At 47.4% G+C, this 16308-nt stretch overlaps 1 protein-coding gene across 3 annotated transcripts; it reads left to right on the forward strand.

Moving 5' to 3' along the window:
* The first annotated feature begins 137 nt into the window (after positions 1-137).
* LOC8050515 (arginine/serine-rich protein PNISR) lies at positions 138-16033 on the forward strand. Of its 3 annotated transcripts, none has more exons than XM_029978845.4 (11): positions 138-368; positions 3607-3711; positions 5446-5652; positions 6568-6887; positions 8281-8440; positions 9434-9597; positions 9939-10127; positions 11056-11158; positions 12055-12111; positions 14324-14590; positions 15363-16033. In XM_029978845.4, the coding sequence occupies exons 2-11, from the start codon at positions 3633-3635 to the stop codon at positions 16016-16018; spliced, it is 2202 nt and encodes a 733-aa protein (XP_029834705.2). In that variant the 5' UTR covers positions 138-368; positions 3607-3632; the 3' UTR covers positions 16019-16033. The 3 variants fall into 3 exon arrangements, with proteins under 3 accessions (XP_029834705.2, XP_040075029.1, XP_040075028.1); XM_040219095.3 differs by having other exon boundaries at positions 151-368; positions 15366-16033; XM_040219094.3 differs by lacking the exon at positions 138-368 and having other exon boundaries at positions 3147-3711.
* The last annotated feature ends 275 nt before the right edge of the window (positions 16034-16308 follow it).

Consider the following 16308-nt stretch of genomic DNA (forward strand, 5'->3'; position numbering starts at 1 on the left):
AAAAAAATATGACGTGAATAAAGAAAAATAAAAACTAAAACGCAAACATATATGGATAGATGGCGTTAGCTAACATCCTGTACAGCACATGAGAACATTATTTTCGCGTTGATTACCCTCATTGCCATTCGTCACTTATGAGATCCGCCATTTTGGATTTTGGAAATGTGCTGGAAGAACGGGTGCTCTTCGGCGTGTGATGTTGGCTGTGTTTGAGCGCTGTGTATTGCCGTTTGAACGATCCTCGTTAATTTAGCGATGTAAATAATAAATGTAGATCTAATAGATCGTTAGGATTGCCTCCCGCATTTTCGGCGGAGTTTCGCGAGCTTCATTCTGTCGACGCTCGCTCGCCCTCTACTCTCGAGGTAAGTTGTGGCTTCTTTTTGTTTTTCTCCCCTCCGAAACTCTGTCGCTTTCTCGATTGACATTTGATTGATAATCGTGTGCGCCTGTTTCGTGTTCAGGCATACTCAGTTTATAAACAAAAAACAATCAAATTTCAGAAACCCCCTTACCCGGTGGATGGCACGTCGTATATTTTGTAGCGAGGAAATGGTGGGAGAAACAAAGCATCCATTCCTTTTTTACACCCAGCAAAATTACGTTTATAGAGAATTAGTACATTGTTGAATGGCACCGAAAATGCATTCTTAAACAATCTTTCGCTGTGTCTCTAGCTCTCAGTGTTTGTGCGCGATCCGATCGGGTAGCAGAGAAACCATAGGTGCATGCCGCGTGTGATCAAATGCTTTCAAGCTTGCAATGTTTATAAAGATGCAACCGTTACAGATATTCGTGCATGATTAACGATTAAATTTCTTTGGGTAAAACGCAAAGCGTTTCGCGCGAAATTTACTCGAAAGTCGGCCTCTTTGAAAGCGATGCGATTGCGAAATGTGGAATGTCGAACGTCTCTACCTGTACGAGCTTACTACAGGGCGTAATTATATATCTTATGTATATTTTTAGAAGGTAACCTGTAATTGTTCCTAGAATGCTCTGGATGGTGTGTCTATTGTATTATGAAGCGCGATCACTAATAAAAAAACCTTTCTTTGGCCGCCAAAGCACCTGTGGGAACACGTAAACGACGGCAGTAATATTGTATTCTTCTCATAGATGAACGCAGTTAGTTGTCCGGAACCCAGAACTGTATTTTCTGAAAAGTGATTAATGGAAATAAGGGAATGTATAAACAGTTGTTTGATTTTTGTAAGTGTGTGTCACTGACTCAAGTGTAATTAACCCACAACGAAATGCTTAGCTGCGTGATGTAGCAATGCAATTAATAGTCGCCAGAGGTTAATCAGGGTTTGAAATCGCCAGATCAGAGCATGCCATTTTCATCCTTGAGAAAATATAGATTCCAGCCTATTTACATCTAAGCCCAGTTTTTGCACATCGTGCAGCACTGATTGTGCACCTACCCGATCAGTGCTGCAAATCGGGATTTCGCCTGAGTACTGCAAAATCACGGAATAACTAACCGTAGCGACCGACGGGAGAGCCGCTACTTTTTCGTTATTGATGGCCAATTCGCTTTAGAGGAGAATGTTTTCTATGCGGTGGTGTAGCGACACCGTTCGGTGACAGTTCAAAGAAAGGAAACAAATGTGCGTGTGCAGCTGTTCCTGTTTCCTGGGAGCGTTGTCCCTGTGAATAGCATTGAATCTGGCACACAGCGCCGTTATACACCAACTCAACTCTGTGACGTCACGGCGCGGTAGTGGCGCTTCGGTCGCACTTCGGTTGCACTTACGGTCTAGGGCTGTGGGCAGAAGTCCCCATGCCAGACGTGTATTCCTGCGTTGTTTTGAAAGGAACCAGACAAAAACCTGCCTTCTCGTCAGAACATCGCGACTGGGGCCGTACCAAAAGTGTCGAGTAAGGCTTGAAGGTCAGTTTTCACGTGCTCGGTTGCCGTGCCGTGAAAAGGGAAAAGCAGACGCCGTCGGACAACGATTGCTTGGGCGGGAAGCACTCTGGGTTGAATTCACGGACACTTGTGGTCATCAGATTTATTTGTTTTGTTCCAACATGAACGCCAGAAAACCGTCAAGTTGTGCAGACCACCTGCGGACTACGTTTAGTGCGTCTTCAAGTTCAAACGGCCGCCTGATCGTTCGAACTGTCGTCTGCTCTTTCAAACGTTTCTGCTTGTCGTCTGCTCTCTTAGGCGACGCTGGCCCGTAGACCAAATGTGGGCCCGGTACTTACGATAAGAAGTAAGTGCAGGCCTCAAAAGACTTAAGCTTGAAGGTTGGTAAGCAGGCTCGATGTAAACAGTGGATACAAGGAGATGTTGATCATTGTTACCAGTGACCATCACTGACTTGCTACGCCTAATTGACTTGGTCCGATTCTGCTTGCGATTTTCAGTATCAACGTCGACCATCTCAGCTACAGTTCACACTTTTGCAACCCGAGCGGCGTCGCGACTGAAAATTGCGAGCGAAATTTCATCATGCGAATCAGGTATTAGCGTACATACTGCGGCGTCCACGCGGAATGAATCGCGACATGTCGCATTATCCACGCGAAATTTCGCGGTGTAACGAGCCTCGGTAATTTCGCTGACACCGCTCAAGTAGTCGGGCATCGCGAGGAAGGCGTAGCATCAACAATTCGAATGCGAAAAAGAGCAGGGGGACTCACACAGACGCCGACAACATCGCATTTCAATGGTTTGTTTATGGGCGACGGCGAGCTTCTTGCCCACACCCCCACCGCGCATGCGCGGCGCCCATGGCGTCCGCTAGGGGCGCTCCGGTTTGTTTGTAAACATGAGTTGGTGTATAGGTAGTGCTGTTCCTCTTGTCGCCAAGCTTCCACCATTGCATAACTGCTCAAGAAGTTGCCACTGTGGGTTGCACCATTGCACCTATACTTGATTTCACCATAAGTGTGATTGAAACTGAAGATTGTGGCATAATCATGCTGCCTCTAAAGGGGTACTTTGGCAAATTTTTTTTAGCTACCCCAGCTATAATATGTGAATCCCCGGCCTTTACCCCTTCCAGCGATTTATTTAGTATTGTGAAATTCACAATTATAGTTCTCATGAAATTGCCAAGTGAAGGTGATGCCAGAACAAACATTTTCAGTGCCGTGACTTCGCTGGCGGCAGGCCTGTGGTTTGAGCAGGCAGTCTTAAAAACATAGTGTGCCGAACATTTGTTTCGTGCTGCTGCACGGGGGCTGGAACCAGCTTCCAAAAGCATTCACTTGACGCCATAAAACTGCCTATAATCAGTCGGCGAAAAATCCCCTTCCTGCCGCTAGCATCACTTTTTCATTGTTATCAGTAAAAACTTTCAGTTCGAAAAAATTTAAAAAATGGCGACGCCCACAGTTGTAAATTTAACAACTTTGCAGAAAAACAAAAAATTGTTTTATTTTATTATTTGGGTTACTAGCCTGGCATTCACCGTGGTGAAACAAACTGTAGCGCTAAATTCGGTTTAGCAGTGTCATGTTTACTGAAACTTGCATTTTGTTGTCTCTGCAGGCAACAATTTTTCTTTGTGCGATGCATTTGTTTTCTCTAACGTTGCTTTCTCCTCAGCTTTTTGAGAGACTGTGCATTGACTTTTTGCCCTTCAGTATTAAAACTGCAGTAAATAGAAATCATGTGGTCTGGACCATCTGGGCCGTGGAATCAATGGCCGATTCATGCCTCCATGTATCAAAATGTTCCCCACGAACAAGGTAAGAATCACGCTCAAACAAATTTTCTTAACTTTCCGTAGAACACGTAGCATCAGATCTCCGCAGTAACCTTGCTCTCATGTCGAACATTGTGACCTTTGTAACACCGTCAATCTGAAAGGAAAGGCTTGTTGCAGTAGAAATGCTACTTCCAATAAAGGCTGGATATCCCTTATCAGTTGTGACAGGGATTTTATGTTGCATCACCACTTTTTTATATAGAGAGTTCTGGCTCTTTTTTCGTTAAGGTTTGCTGTATAGCCCTGCTCAAGCAGAGACACAAAGAGCCATTAAAGAAAAACAAGAAAATTGGGAATGCAACCGAAAGAATGTACCTAGCAATGGCATTTTTGATGCAAAACACATTGTGTGTCTGCTTTCCGTGTCTGTTTTTGTGCATGTGTGTGTGTTCTATGCGGTCTATTTGTTTGCTTACTTGAACCCAGAATTTAATACTGCTTTACAAGTATATTGCGTCCCAAAGCATTCATATATGCGTAGCATAAAGATGTCAGAAAAACCTGTGTCTCGAACTTGCAAGCTGCAATTTTCACTTTCACCTGGTAAAATTTTCGAAACTAACTTCCTCGAATAAACTTCATGTGTTAGTAAATGATGGTTGGCCATTTAAGAACAAAAAATAATCGTGCTTGCCTTTTTCTTTTTTTGACACATAAAGTTGTTATAACGGAACATAAACACTTTTAAGGAAAATTTCAGCTTGCCAGCTGGAGGTATCGGCATTTCTTGCTTACTCCAGGATGTGTGAAGAGTTCCAGATATAATGACTCATATTTCTTGCTTAACCTTAATCCAATTTAAGTTATGAATGTTAGACAGCTTGGACATGGTACTATAAACAACTATTTCCGTACACTCAATATTTAACAAATTTCGCAAAGTATGGAATTTGGGAATATTTCGTGATTGGGAGTGGTATCTTATGTATTAGTTACTGTGGGGCGGTGTATTTGCATAATCTATTTTTTGCAACATTTTCTAATTCGCAAAAATTAGGTCCTCACGAAATTAAGTCATTTAGATATGTTGGACAACTAAAATCCAAAAAAGCTACAGCGTTGGTGCTTTGCAAAAGAATTATTACGCAATCATTCTTGTAACTGCAAGCCAGGCAGAGGTTTCTTTCATTCTAAATTGCCGGAAAATTTATTTTTGAGAACCATTGGAGTGAAACAATTTCCCTTGGGAAAAAGATGATGATATGAAAACTCATCTTTGTCAGTTGATGTTGCGTGTTTTAAAATTATAGGCGAGTTGTACAAACCACGGGATCTCAGAAATTTAACATTTCTTTTTTGATGTTTATTGCTGTTTCTGACCATTATGCCCACCTGTTGTAAGAGAGAAGAATAGACTAAAATTGTAAGAGCTGCTCCTTCTGACGTTTGACCATCATTGTCATTGCAAAACTCCTAGCATTCAGTACCGCGCGTTCCATTCACTGTTCTTTGCAGCTAGAGGGACTGCTCCGTGCAGAAGCTTATGGTGTCCCCAGTGCTTATAGCTTATAGGTGGGCCCAGTGCACATGGACTCGTGCAGCGGGGCTGTTTTGAGCCTGTGCTCTTAGCCTTTTCTCTTAGAAAAAAGGATGAATACAGTCTGGCTTCCATAACGCCCACGGGAGTCGGGCCCCTCGTGTTGCCACGCTTTTGGCGCGACCGGCGTCTTCCTTGGTCCCGGTTCACATGGATGTCTGGCACTTGGCCTTTCAGTGGACTGGGCTCAGCTGGCCAAGCAATGGATCCAGATGCAGCAGACGCACCCCGGCGTCGAACTACCGCCCCAGGCCCAGCATCTCATGGCGTCCATGCCTCCGAGGATGTCCGTGCCGCCTCCCGTGCAGCCGCAGCAGGTCTCCGTGGTGCCTGCCCTGCCACCCCACAAGCCCCCGCCCCCACCCCCACCTCCGGCACCGATAGGTGCGTGCACGCCGCGGGCTTCCTCGTCCTCTCGAGGTTGCAACGCAGTGGAGTCCACCTGTAGTCGGTGACAGGTTAAGAATCCAGCAGGTGGTCTGCCTCCAACACCCCACTGGGCTCTGGCTGCCTGTACGACTGAGTCCTATCAAAGGCAGAAAGCTCACGCTTGAGGTGGAACATCTGCTGGGTTCTTAAAGGAGCTGTGCAACAGTTTCAGTGCTTTGCTTAAATAATTTAGGAGTTGGTGTCTCAACCTTTCCGAAGAGCCGTTTGTACACCTGCTTTTGCTGAAGACCGGGCTCCTAAAATTTCTTAAGACGAGAAATCACGCTGTCCCCATTTATAAGGCGACTCTGGAGCTGCATTTCACTAGAGCAAAGGTTTTGCAGTATTTTCTAGATCAAACATACATACTATCTAGGAGAAACTGTAGTTTATTATAACACTGTCAAAAGCTTTTCGAGCCAATAATGAAGGAATGATGTGCAAAAAAGAGGAGAAATATTCGGAAATGCCAAGTTTTCCACGGCTAGCCTATAGATGGCGCCATTGCATTTTCTCGCCATAGCAGATCCCGAGAGGCTCTAAGGCACTCGGTCATAAGCGGTCTCAAATGAGTGAACCAGCCTTAACTGTATTTGGACACTTTTTACCCTATAGACCGACACGCTGTTTACAAACAAGCCAGCATTTGCCCACAGCAGGTGTGGGCACTGCGCATGCGCAGAAACCTAATTCACGTGAAGTGAAGCGTCTGCGCATGTGCAGTGCCGTCGACAGCGCCACCGCAGCTGCGTGACGTCAGGGCCGCGTGTTGGTCTATAGACTTTTCAGCGAGAAAGGCGGGACAAACAATCTCTCGAACGTGGGCATTCGTTCGGAATTTCACGGCAGACGTCGTTCTCCTCTTTGAAGGTGGCGTGGCCTCCGGGGGCGGTGCAGCACCGGCGGGCTACTGGGGCAACTCCTCTGCCTCGACCTGGGTGGTGGGAGACGGCAAGCCCTGGGCGACCGCGGGCAGCGTGGTGCCGGCGGTGGCCCCCGTGGCCCACCCTCCCCCGCCGCCCCCGCCACCTGCGGTGGTGGTGCCCCAGCCACCGCTCCTGGGGGTGTCTGAGAAGGAGACCTTTGACTACGGGCACGTATCGTCGAGCCAGCCGCTGGCGTCTCAGAGCTACGACTACAATCACGGCGGTGGGGCGGCCGACCAGTATGGCCCCTACGGACACTTGGACGTGAGTGGGCCGTGACTAGACCTTGAAAAACCTCTATGACTGTGGATATTTTAATGCGATACCCCCCCCCCCCCCCACTGGATTTTTTGTACTTTCTAGCCTCCTAATGCACAGTAGGTATGCGCAGTAGACCATTTGAGCTCACATTCTCGCACTCCTTCAGATTTGCACCCTCTTCAAACTCATGACCTTGACGTCATAATCGACGTCGCCTTCGAGGTTGACCTAGAGGTCGTCCTTGAGGGCGTCCCTAAGATCGGCCTAGAGGCCGTTCTAGACGTCGTTCTTGAGGTCGTCCTAGACGAATGCTATCGCAATTCATGACAAGCAACAAAAATAGTTTCTGCAGTAATTTTTTTTTTTTTGTCTTGCCAGTGTTTTGCAGGGTTGTGGGAGAGAGCTCTCTTTGGGCTGCTGTTGGTGTGCAAGGTCTGGTCTCTTCTCTAGGCAGTGGCCCCATTTGTACATCTTGAAAATTGTGAAACCGCATATGTGTGGCTTTATTGAGCACTCGCGAGAACTACACTTAATTGTACCATAACTCTAAATGCGGTCAAAGCTAGGGGCCTTGTGAGCCAATAGGAGTGTCGATGCAAGGCACACGACACATTAAGGGGGTGTTCTCGCAAGGAGCGAGATGACCTGCCTCGCTCTGGTGCTCTCAGTGGTTTAGTGGGACCATACCTTTAGCCATTTGTTGCTGCGATATGCTGAAACAGAACATCCTTTATTTTATGTTTTTTTATTTGTATTGCCGGTTGTTCAGAATCGTCGAAGGACTGGTTGCACGAGGACAAACACAGGAGAATGAATGGGGCAAAGAAAGTGCCAAATACTCTTATGGAAGAACATAAGAACATGCAAACAAAAAGGAAGGTTTTCACTGAACGTTGGAATGTTTTTCTTTTTCTACGTTAAATGAAAGTTAATTTTTTTTTTTACCATTCCCGCTTGCAGATATAAAACAGATGGCAAACAAAACATGGCGATTGGGGTAGCAGCTCTTTGTTTTTGTTGGGTATTGTCTGTTATTGTGTACATAATGTACAAACAAAACATAAAGGCACTCACACCTGGTGTAGTCAAGATGAGAATGGCAGCGAGGTTTTTCACTTGTCTACGGCACACTCTCCCTTACTTTGCTGGGTCATCTCGTGGACCTTGAGCATGCACGCACAGTCAAAACACGACGGAGGGCAACGAGCGTTCGAAAGAGACGCCCCAACATTCTGATACTGTTGTGACTGTAAGAAAAAGAAACTTTTAGAAATATTGGAAGCGAAAGCCGAAATTGCTCAACGATACTCGTCCTTTCCGGGACCGAGTTTCTGAGCGAAACTTGGGCTGCCACGCCAAGGTTGTTCCCTGTCGAAAATGCTCTTGTTGCTTTCAGCTGCCTCCACCGAGTTACGGCGGTCCTGGCCAGGGCTCCTATGGCCAGTACTGGGGCATGGGGTCCAACCCCTGCCCTCCACCCTTCCTGAGGAAGGATAGGCGGGAGTTGAGGGAGGACGTCCAGCTGCCCTTCCTCGAGGAGGAGACGCCCCAGCTGGGTCAGTGACCATTCCATCATGCAGATCTCGCTCTAGCCTGCTTCCCGTATTTGTCCGAATCCAGAACGACCGTTTTACGGGGAGCCGTACGCCTATCTTCCTAAGCGAGTTATGCCCCTTCCGCATGTCTTGTAAGGCTAATAGAAGTACCTACGCAGACAACACGAGCCGAAGCGCCTGATCCCGCCTTTTTATGCATCTGCGGAACCCGCAAGCTCTGATGTCTTTCAATTTGTCAAATAGTCCCAAGCATGGGACCTCAACTTCGCATTCCAATCCTAATTTGAACCACGGCTCTCTCAAAAACTGGCAGGTACGCCAGAGAAGCACAAAGGACCGCTTCAGCCCGTATTGTCCGCAATGCTACATTTATGAGCCTCAAAAGACGCCCGATGCCCAGTTTGGGCTTTACAAAACGTGAAAGAGTGTATTCGTGTAAAATTTGGCCAACTCAGAAAATATAAATTAATTTGTCTCAATTCTGCAGATCGAGTCGAGAGACACAGAATGTCTGGCGTGTTTTGAGCTGCGCCAGAAGTTTGTTTATGAGCTTTTGTGAGCTTAGAAGCTGTGCTAAATTTAGTGTGACGCAGACAGAAATAAGTGTGACAAATTTAGTGGTGTCGTACAAGGTAACAACGTGCGACATCATGTGACCTGACATCACACGATGCGATCGCATGGTGGTGCCAGCGTTGCACAATGTCAGGTCGGTCGTTCACTGTCACGCCAAAGATTTCGTGTGAATGCCGTCCACTAAATTTAAAAAGACACGAGTCCGTTAAATTTAGTGAGACAAAGGTTCTTAATTTGGCGGGCGGGTGTTGGTTTTTCTTGGCGCCCTGTCGCACTTTCCTCGGGTGTCCGAGGGCTCAAACGCATTCTGCGTTAAAAATTCCTTTAAATGAGGTCTAGCGGATGCCATAAACCTTGCCTTTTTTTTTTTAACGAGGTGTGCCTCGGGAAATCGACGTTGGTGTGTCTCCTTCGCAGACGCGGCCAAGCGCAAGAGCCTGCCGGCCTGGATCCGGGAGGGTCTGGAGAAGATGGAGAGGGAGAAGCTGCGCAGGCTGGAAAGGGAGAGGGCAGAGGCGGAGCACAGGGAGAGACTGAACAAGAAGGCCCAGCAAGACAGCGACCCCCTCAAGTCCAAATTCGTGAGTCTCCTCAAGGTTCCTCTCCGGTGCCTCAAAGCACTTTTCACGGAACATCGGACGAGCGATGTCCTATAGCGATGGACCTCAAACGAAAGTCTGCAAAGGCGCTCTTAGGGTTTCGTAAGCCCTCACTTGCCTAAGCAATAAAGCTTTATTTTTGGTTATGTGCAAAAAAACTTTGCACCTTAGCATGGTGTTTCTTTTGTGTTTGCTGATATAAGACATGTATATATATATATATATATATATATATATATATATAAGATATCTGACTAGATCTCCCGTGCCACTGGGTTTCCGTGCTCATCCTTCGCCTCTCCCGGCACCTCCTTCTGTCACAGGATTCGGACTCCGAGGACGAGAAGGGGGAGGGCGTGGACATGTTCAGCGACGGCCAGCGCGGCCGGCGCCCTTCCCCGAAGCGCAACGGCCTGCAGACGGCTCGGGACGCTTCGCCCGACGAGGAGCCGCTCGAGCCTCGCACCGAGGAGTTCCGCTTCCGCACCGCTGAGGAGCGCCAGCAGGAACTGGTGACCAAAAGCTCTTCCCTCTCTTCGCGGTTCTTGCTTCGGACGTTCTCGGACCGCTCGGAAAGACGCTGCACTTCGTCTCGGCCTACGACGTACCACGGCTAAAACTGTAACTAACGGGGTCCAATTGCGAGCAAGTTAGAAAGCATGTGGGAGCACTGTACCGTGTAGTTTATAACTGGCTCGCGATTGGACCCGGCGGCCCTTAGGTCTGGCTGTGGCCCGTCGTAAGCCGAGATGAAGTATAGATTGCAGCCTTTCTCAGATGCTTTGAATCGAGGGACACCCTCGGCTAACTACGACTGAGAGCCGAGTACGGTCTTGCGGCAAAGCAATTTAGGAGCTTCCACACTTTGCTACCGATGTTATGCACCACTGAGGAGAGGGGTGGAAGAGTTCGACTCAAAGACATGGTGATTGATGCGTGGCTCAGGCTACTTTTAAATTTTGCTCAAACTGGGAAAACTCTTCACTAGGGGCATGCGAGGTAAGTTGGAAGCTAGAGGATCACCTTGGGGGGGGTGGTGCAGGGAGCAACTATGTGCCAGGGAATAGTTTGAAAGCCCATGTTGAGTAGTCCCGTAACGCAGTCAAACTTGGTCTTATGGCGAAGTCAGCGGGAGTCGGCAATGTTGTCTGCTTTGTCCATATTTTATTAGTAGCCTTACTTTGCAAAAAATATTGCAGTTCTTTATTGCTGCGGTGTATTAGGTTTGGTCAGCATCTGACATGTGCTTGTTGAGAAGCTGCTTTCCTATTTTAGAAACTGAAAAAGGAGGGGGGAGAAGGGAGTATCTCTTTGCAATCAGAAAAAGAGAGAGATAGTGTAATGATATCTTTACCCTTATTTTGCCTAAAACAAGAAAATCATTTGCATTTAAAAAGAATAATATTGTTTTTTTGTTTTTTTTTTTGCTTTCTTTCGCAGATGCTCAAGGTGCGAAGAATGCTGACTGAGCTGCTGCTGGAAGTGACGAATGAGGAAGTGCTTTCCCTGGCCAAAGAAGTGCTCCAGAAAGCCATCCAGAAAGGTAGCCTTTTGGGAATGTGTCAATGCGGCCTCGTCCCTGAACACTGTGTACTCTGCGTTGTCCCCGTTTCCCTCGTTGTTTGCTCCCATGGAATTTCCTGGCGATGCAATAAAGCGCAAATCTTTACACGGAATTGGATTTTTTTTTCTTTTCGAGGTTCGATTGTACACGAAGTGCTGCCCGTGAAATTGCGTCCAGGCCATTGTCGCGAGAAAATTTTAGCCTTTTGAATAATTTGTTTAAGACACATTCGCTCTGACTCTTTATTGATGCTGATGATGACAAGAAACAAATCAGTCGGTACATTTCAGCAACTGTATTACTGTATGTCATGTTATAATTGCAGCTTTTCTGTAATTCATGTATATACTCTAGCGAACCAGCTAGCTATCGGCTACCCTTTGCTGGCGAACATTGCCACTAATTTAATAGAAACCTAATGAAAATCCAGGGGATTTTAGTTTCGAGTAAGAGGGACAAAGGCCAAGAAGCCAAGAACTAGTATTTGTTTACTCTATACTCAGCATCAACATCTTTATACTACGTTGTCAAGACTAGCGCGGGTTCCACGGCAATGTCAAAGCCACTTGCGTGAACAGACGTGAATAAGACGCAAGACAAAGCCACACGCTTGCGCAGCAGTGTGGGGCTGCAGCCCTCTGGATTCTAAGGTAGTCTTGACAACAAACCACGAAGAAGTTGATGCCAAGTATAAACTGTACTAAAGTATAGTGTCCAAAAACGGCAACGCATCTTTCATGATTTCGTCGCAGTGCCTCTTTTGCTCGGCCTGCCTGGGAAACGTGCTTGTGACGGCGAAGCGACGTGGTTTTCTTGTTTAGAATGTCTTTTCTGTGTAGTGCACTAAAAAGGGTTCTTCTGTATTGCTGCAAAAGCTCCCGCCCGCCAGCTCAGATCATCCTCAGCTTTGGCAAATATTGCTACCGGACTCGGTGAGTAACCTTTTTTTACCAATTGGGAAGTGCACAGTTTTTTGGAAGAGACTTTTTTTTTTTTTTTTTTTTTTTTTTTTTTTTTTTGCTGGGAAGTGGGCTCATTGGAAATGGGCAAGGGGAGTAAAGCACAAAACCAATAGTTTGCAGCATTATTTGCAAATTCGTGAGCTGAACCTTTAGTTGAACTTGCACATTCATAAACCTTTTTTTTGTGCTTCGTTTTTCTTCAAGTGCAGCATTGACCTTGATGCTTGTGTGCAATTTTTAAAGGGATAGGGTAGGAATTTATTAACACTTTACGACAAAAGGCATTGACTTTGATCTCTGGAATTTTCAGTTCTAAACCTTTTTCTCGTAGTTAATCGGCTGGTGTTGTGCTGCTCCTTGATACCTTTTCGACAGCTAGGACTGTGGTTGTGCTTCTGCTTTCTTATTTTGACCACAGTTAAAAGTCTGCATTGCTTTGCTGTAGAAAGCATCACACAAATGCTCATTTTCAACGTCTTTCGACGCCTTGTTTTGCCGACTTTTGGTGTACTACTCGCAACTCTAGTGGAAACTTTTTTGAACCTCTTTTCTTAGAGTTTGTTGCTCCAACCAATAGGTGCTGTGGGATTTTTTTACGATGAAATACATTTGCATGAACTAGTGAAGCTCACAGGAACCAGTGTATTTATTCCACCAAAAGTGGAGCCACTGACGTTACTTTTTTACTGCTTGAACTCCTATACTTAAGATTTGGCTTGAACAGGTTCAAAAGCCCTTGTTAAGTTGAACAGACCCAGTGGCTGTAGCTGTTTTTACTTTTTGGAGGTTTGGCAGGAAAATGCAATGATACCGAGTGACCAAATAGTGCTGCATCATTGTACACAAAATTCGTAGCAGTTAGTAGTCGTAAAGACACAGGTACGAAAAGAGGTTTGAAAAAAAATTCCACCGAAGTCGCCATCACTCGGGCATAACGAGAATAGTCACCTATGAGCAAACCGGTTCTGTAAGAGGCATTATAGACCCCTTTTGAAAATCGTGTGGATTATTAGAAAGCTGGAACCACTGCACAGTGGCGAATCAAATGACATTGTGGAACGTGCAAATCATTCGATAAAATGGCAAACGTCAGAGTGTGGCCAGCGCTAGGAGCCGATGAGCCAATGAAACAGTGCCGAAAGCGCTAAGTCACTGGGCTCATCGCCTTTTCTGTGGGTGTTCTCTTGCCTTCTTATCCAACCAAGTGCATAAAGTGTGCCGCAACATTGCGGTTCGCCATTGTGCAGGGTTTCCGCAGCTGCCAACATAAGGCAGACTTTTGAATGGGGTCTGTTGAACGGCACATTGCAGGACAGGAGACAGCCCTAATGACGACGGCAGGAAACAAAAGTTTCGGCCCAACTTTTCGCTTAAACGAAATCTAAAGTGATTTCAATTTTTGAAGATCTGGATGAAAGGCCACCATCCTCCATAGGTAGCAGACATAAGCTGGCTACTTGGCAGCACGGGTCATAGATGGCACTAACCACCAGTCTTGCGCAGTGGTTACTCTCCATGAAGATTGTGAAAACTGCCCTCGCATCGGTTAGACAGCTAGCGCCATCTACAATAAAACCTCGTTATAACAAAGTTGAAGGAGCGATCATAATTATTTCGTTATAACCATTAGTTTGTTATAGGCAATGTCCATTTCTTCCCTATTAGCAAGCAAGGGGAATTATGATTGCTTTGTTATATCCATTAGTTTGTTATATCCCATTTTGTTATAACGAGGTTTTACTGTATAAGTTGCAGTGTCGTACAGCCGACCTATGTCCTCTACCGATGGGAGATGATAACCCGTGACCTATAATCTTCAAGAAATCGCATCTTACTTTTGATCTAGGTAGCATATCAGGTTGAAGCTGACTTTAGTACCAGGGCTACTTTTTAGTGAAGTTTGAGCTCTCTGCTATGGGCGGTTTGCCTACGCAGTGCAGAGAACCCCGAGATGTGCTGGACATTATTTGAGGGCTTTGTCAGCCACTATGAGTATTCAGCGGTGCATAGTTTATTTTTGAGGCGAGAAAAACCTCGTAAATTTTTGGGGGGACACCCTATAGATTTGTGCGATGGCCAGGTTATCGTCGCTGCCCACTGATGCACGGTGCGTGCCCGGTCGTTCCTCTCCCCCCCCCCCCCCCCCCCCCCCCCCCCCCCCCCCCCCCTTGCCGGAACACAGGCGGGCTGAGGGGCTACGGGAGCGACAGCGAGTCGAGCAGCGAGGAGGGCAGCGGGGAGGAGGACTCTGACGAGGAGCTGGAGCGGGCCATCCAGGAGAAGAGGGAGGCCTTCTTCGAGTGGGAGCGCCGCATGACGGCCGAGCTGGACGAAGCAGACCGGCTGGAGCGGGAGAAGCAGCGGCAGCAAGAGCAGCGGCAGCACGAGCAGCGGCTGGGGGGGGCAGACCAGGTAACGGAAGACGGGGGCGCTCGTAGCACCGGACAAGGTGAGAACAAGCGCACATCCGTCCCCCTTCGAGAGAAACGAAAACCCGCATTTTGACGCTGCTGAGGGATATTGTTTGGCCAGTGTACGCTGCAACCGCTAGTCTGAGAATCAATTGGCAACGGCGTGACTCAGTCTTGAAGTATTCGAAGAGACCGTGTAGAAGTAGGCAGTGTCAAAGAGAAAAGGGTTCCGTACTCCGGAAGTCGGTTCAACCCGCCAAGCGTCGAGACGGAAGACCTTTTATTTCTTCGAGCCTCGTGCTTTCTTTCGTGTGCCTCCTCGCCTGAACATTGTGTTCTGACATAATGCGGAGTCCAATTTGGATGATAGAAAGGCGGCCCAAACTTGTGTAGATGAATGCAGTTGTGATGCTGCAATCTTCGTTGAGTAAACCTGACTCGACCGAACCTAGAAGCAACAAACGATCGAGTCGGGAGAGCCAAAGTCGGTTGTGCTCAGACATTGTTGACCTAGCTGCGTGCTGTTGATCCGTATAAATATAGATTGCTATTAAATATGGCCACGATCGGTTTACTGCATGTAGGGCAATATATGTGATGTAGGAAATATATCTGACCTAAACACCTCAGATTCACATATATCGTGAATCTGAGGTGTAGTATGAAAGGAGGTCAAATCTTGCCAAGGTCTTACTTACAACCCATGAAAGACAACACATTTATGCTGCTTGCACTCTTGATCTCTAGTCGAAAGACCTTCGAGCACATTTCTCTTGCAGGGCTAAGTAGCCATCCCTGTTGTGTTTTTAGCAGACAAGAGCTCGACGGGCGACTTGGAGCACGACTCCTCTCCTGGAGCCTCAAGCCCCGAGGAATCGGACAGGAAGGCCGAGGAGAATGCGGAAGTGGCGGCGGCAGAGAGGCTAGAAGAGGCGAGCAGCAGCACCCCAGAGGACAGAGAGTCCGAGGGCAAGGAGAGGACATCGCGGAGGGACAAAGAGGCAGCAAAGCAGGAGTCCAAGAGCTCTGGCAGAAAAGGCTCCAAAAGCTCAAGCAAGCAGGACGAGACACGGAAGTCGGGCTCGAGCCGAAGCTCGTCTCGCAGGTCCCCCAAGAGGAAGAGCCGTAGCCGCAGCCGCTCCAGAGACAAGAAGGCGAAGAAGCGCGAACGGCACAGCAGCAGCTCGCGAAGTCGTAGCCGCAGCGAGAGCCGGAAGCGTGGCAAGCATCGTAGCCGATCGCGCGACCGAAAGGAAAAGAGCCGCAAGCATCGGCGGCGCAGCGCAAGCAGCAGCGAGAGCAGCGACTCTGGAAGCCGGAAACGTCGCAGAAGCCGGTCTAGAAGCCGGAAGCGGTCGAGCCGTAGGAAGAGTCGTAGCCGTAGCCGCAGCCATCGTCGGCGCCGGCACAGCTCTGAGAGCCAGGGGTCGGGTAAGAGATCCAGTCGCAAAAACAGGGACCGGTGAAACCGCCAACTCCAGGTGTGGTATGCCCTTTAATTCTGCATGCTCTCAATTGCCGTGTGCTTGTTAGTGCTGTGAGGGTTGCTGTCCTTGCCGAGTCAGTCTTGCTCGTCTCTTGCTTACCAAATTATTTCTGGCCAGGGAGAAAAGCGACAGTGGCATCATTACATTTATCGGTTTAATACATAGTTGTATTTTTTACTATGAAGTTGTCGAGGCTAAGGGTTCCATTTTTATAGATAGCAGCATTCTATGGCTGTGATGACACTATTGCGCTCGCTAGCTAGCTCGTG

The sequence above is a fragment of the Ixodes scapularis genome, unplaced genomic scaffold, assembly GCF_016920785.2.
Source record: "Ixodes scapularis isolate PalLabHiFi unplaced genomic scaffold, ASM1692078v2 PGA_scaffold2__306_contigs__length_199485367, whole genome shotgun sequence".
Classification (NCBI taxonomy): Eukaryota; Metazoa; Arthropoda; class Arachnida; order Ixodida; family Ixodidae; genus Ixodes; species Ixodes scapularis.

Excerpts from the sequence above, each read along its gene's own strand:
- LOC8050515 (XM_029978845.4), top strand. The coding sequence starts at position 3,633 with ATGTGGTCTGGACCATCTGGGCCGTGGAATCAATGGCCGATTCATGCC. Across the intron at positions 6,888-8,280 it reads GCCCCTACGGACACTTGGAC|CTGCCTCCACCGAGTTACGG; the intron begins GTGAGTGGGCCG and ends TGTTGCTTTCAG. Across the intron at positions 10,128-11,055 it reads AGGAGCGCCAGCAGGAACTG|ATGCTCAAGGTGCGAAGAAT; the intron begins GTGACCAAAAGC and ends TTTCTTTCGCAG.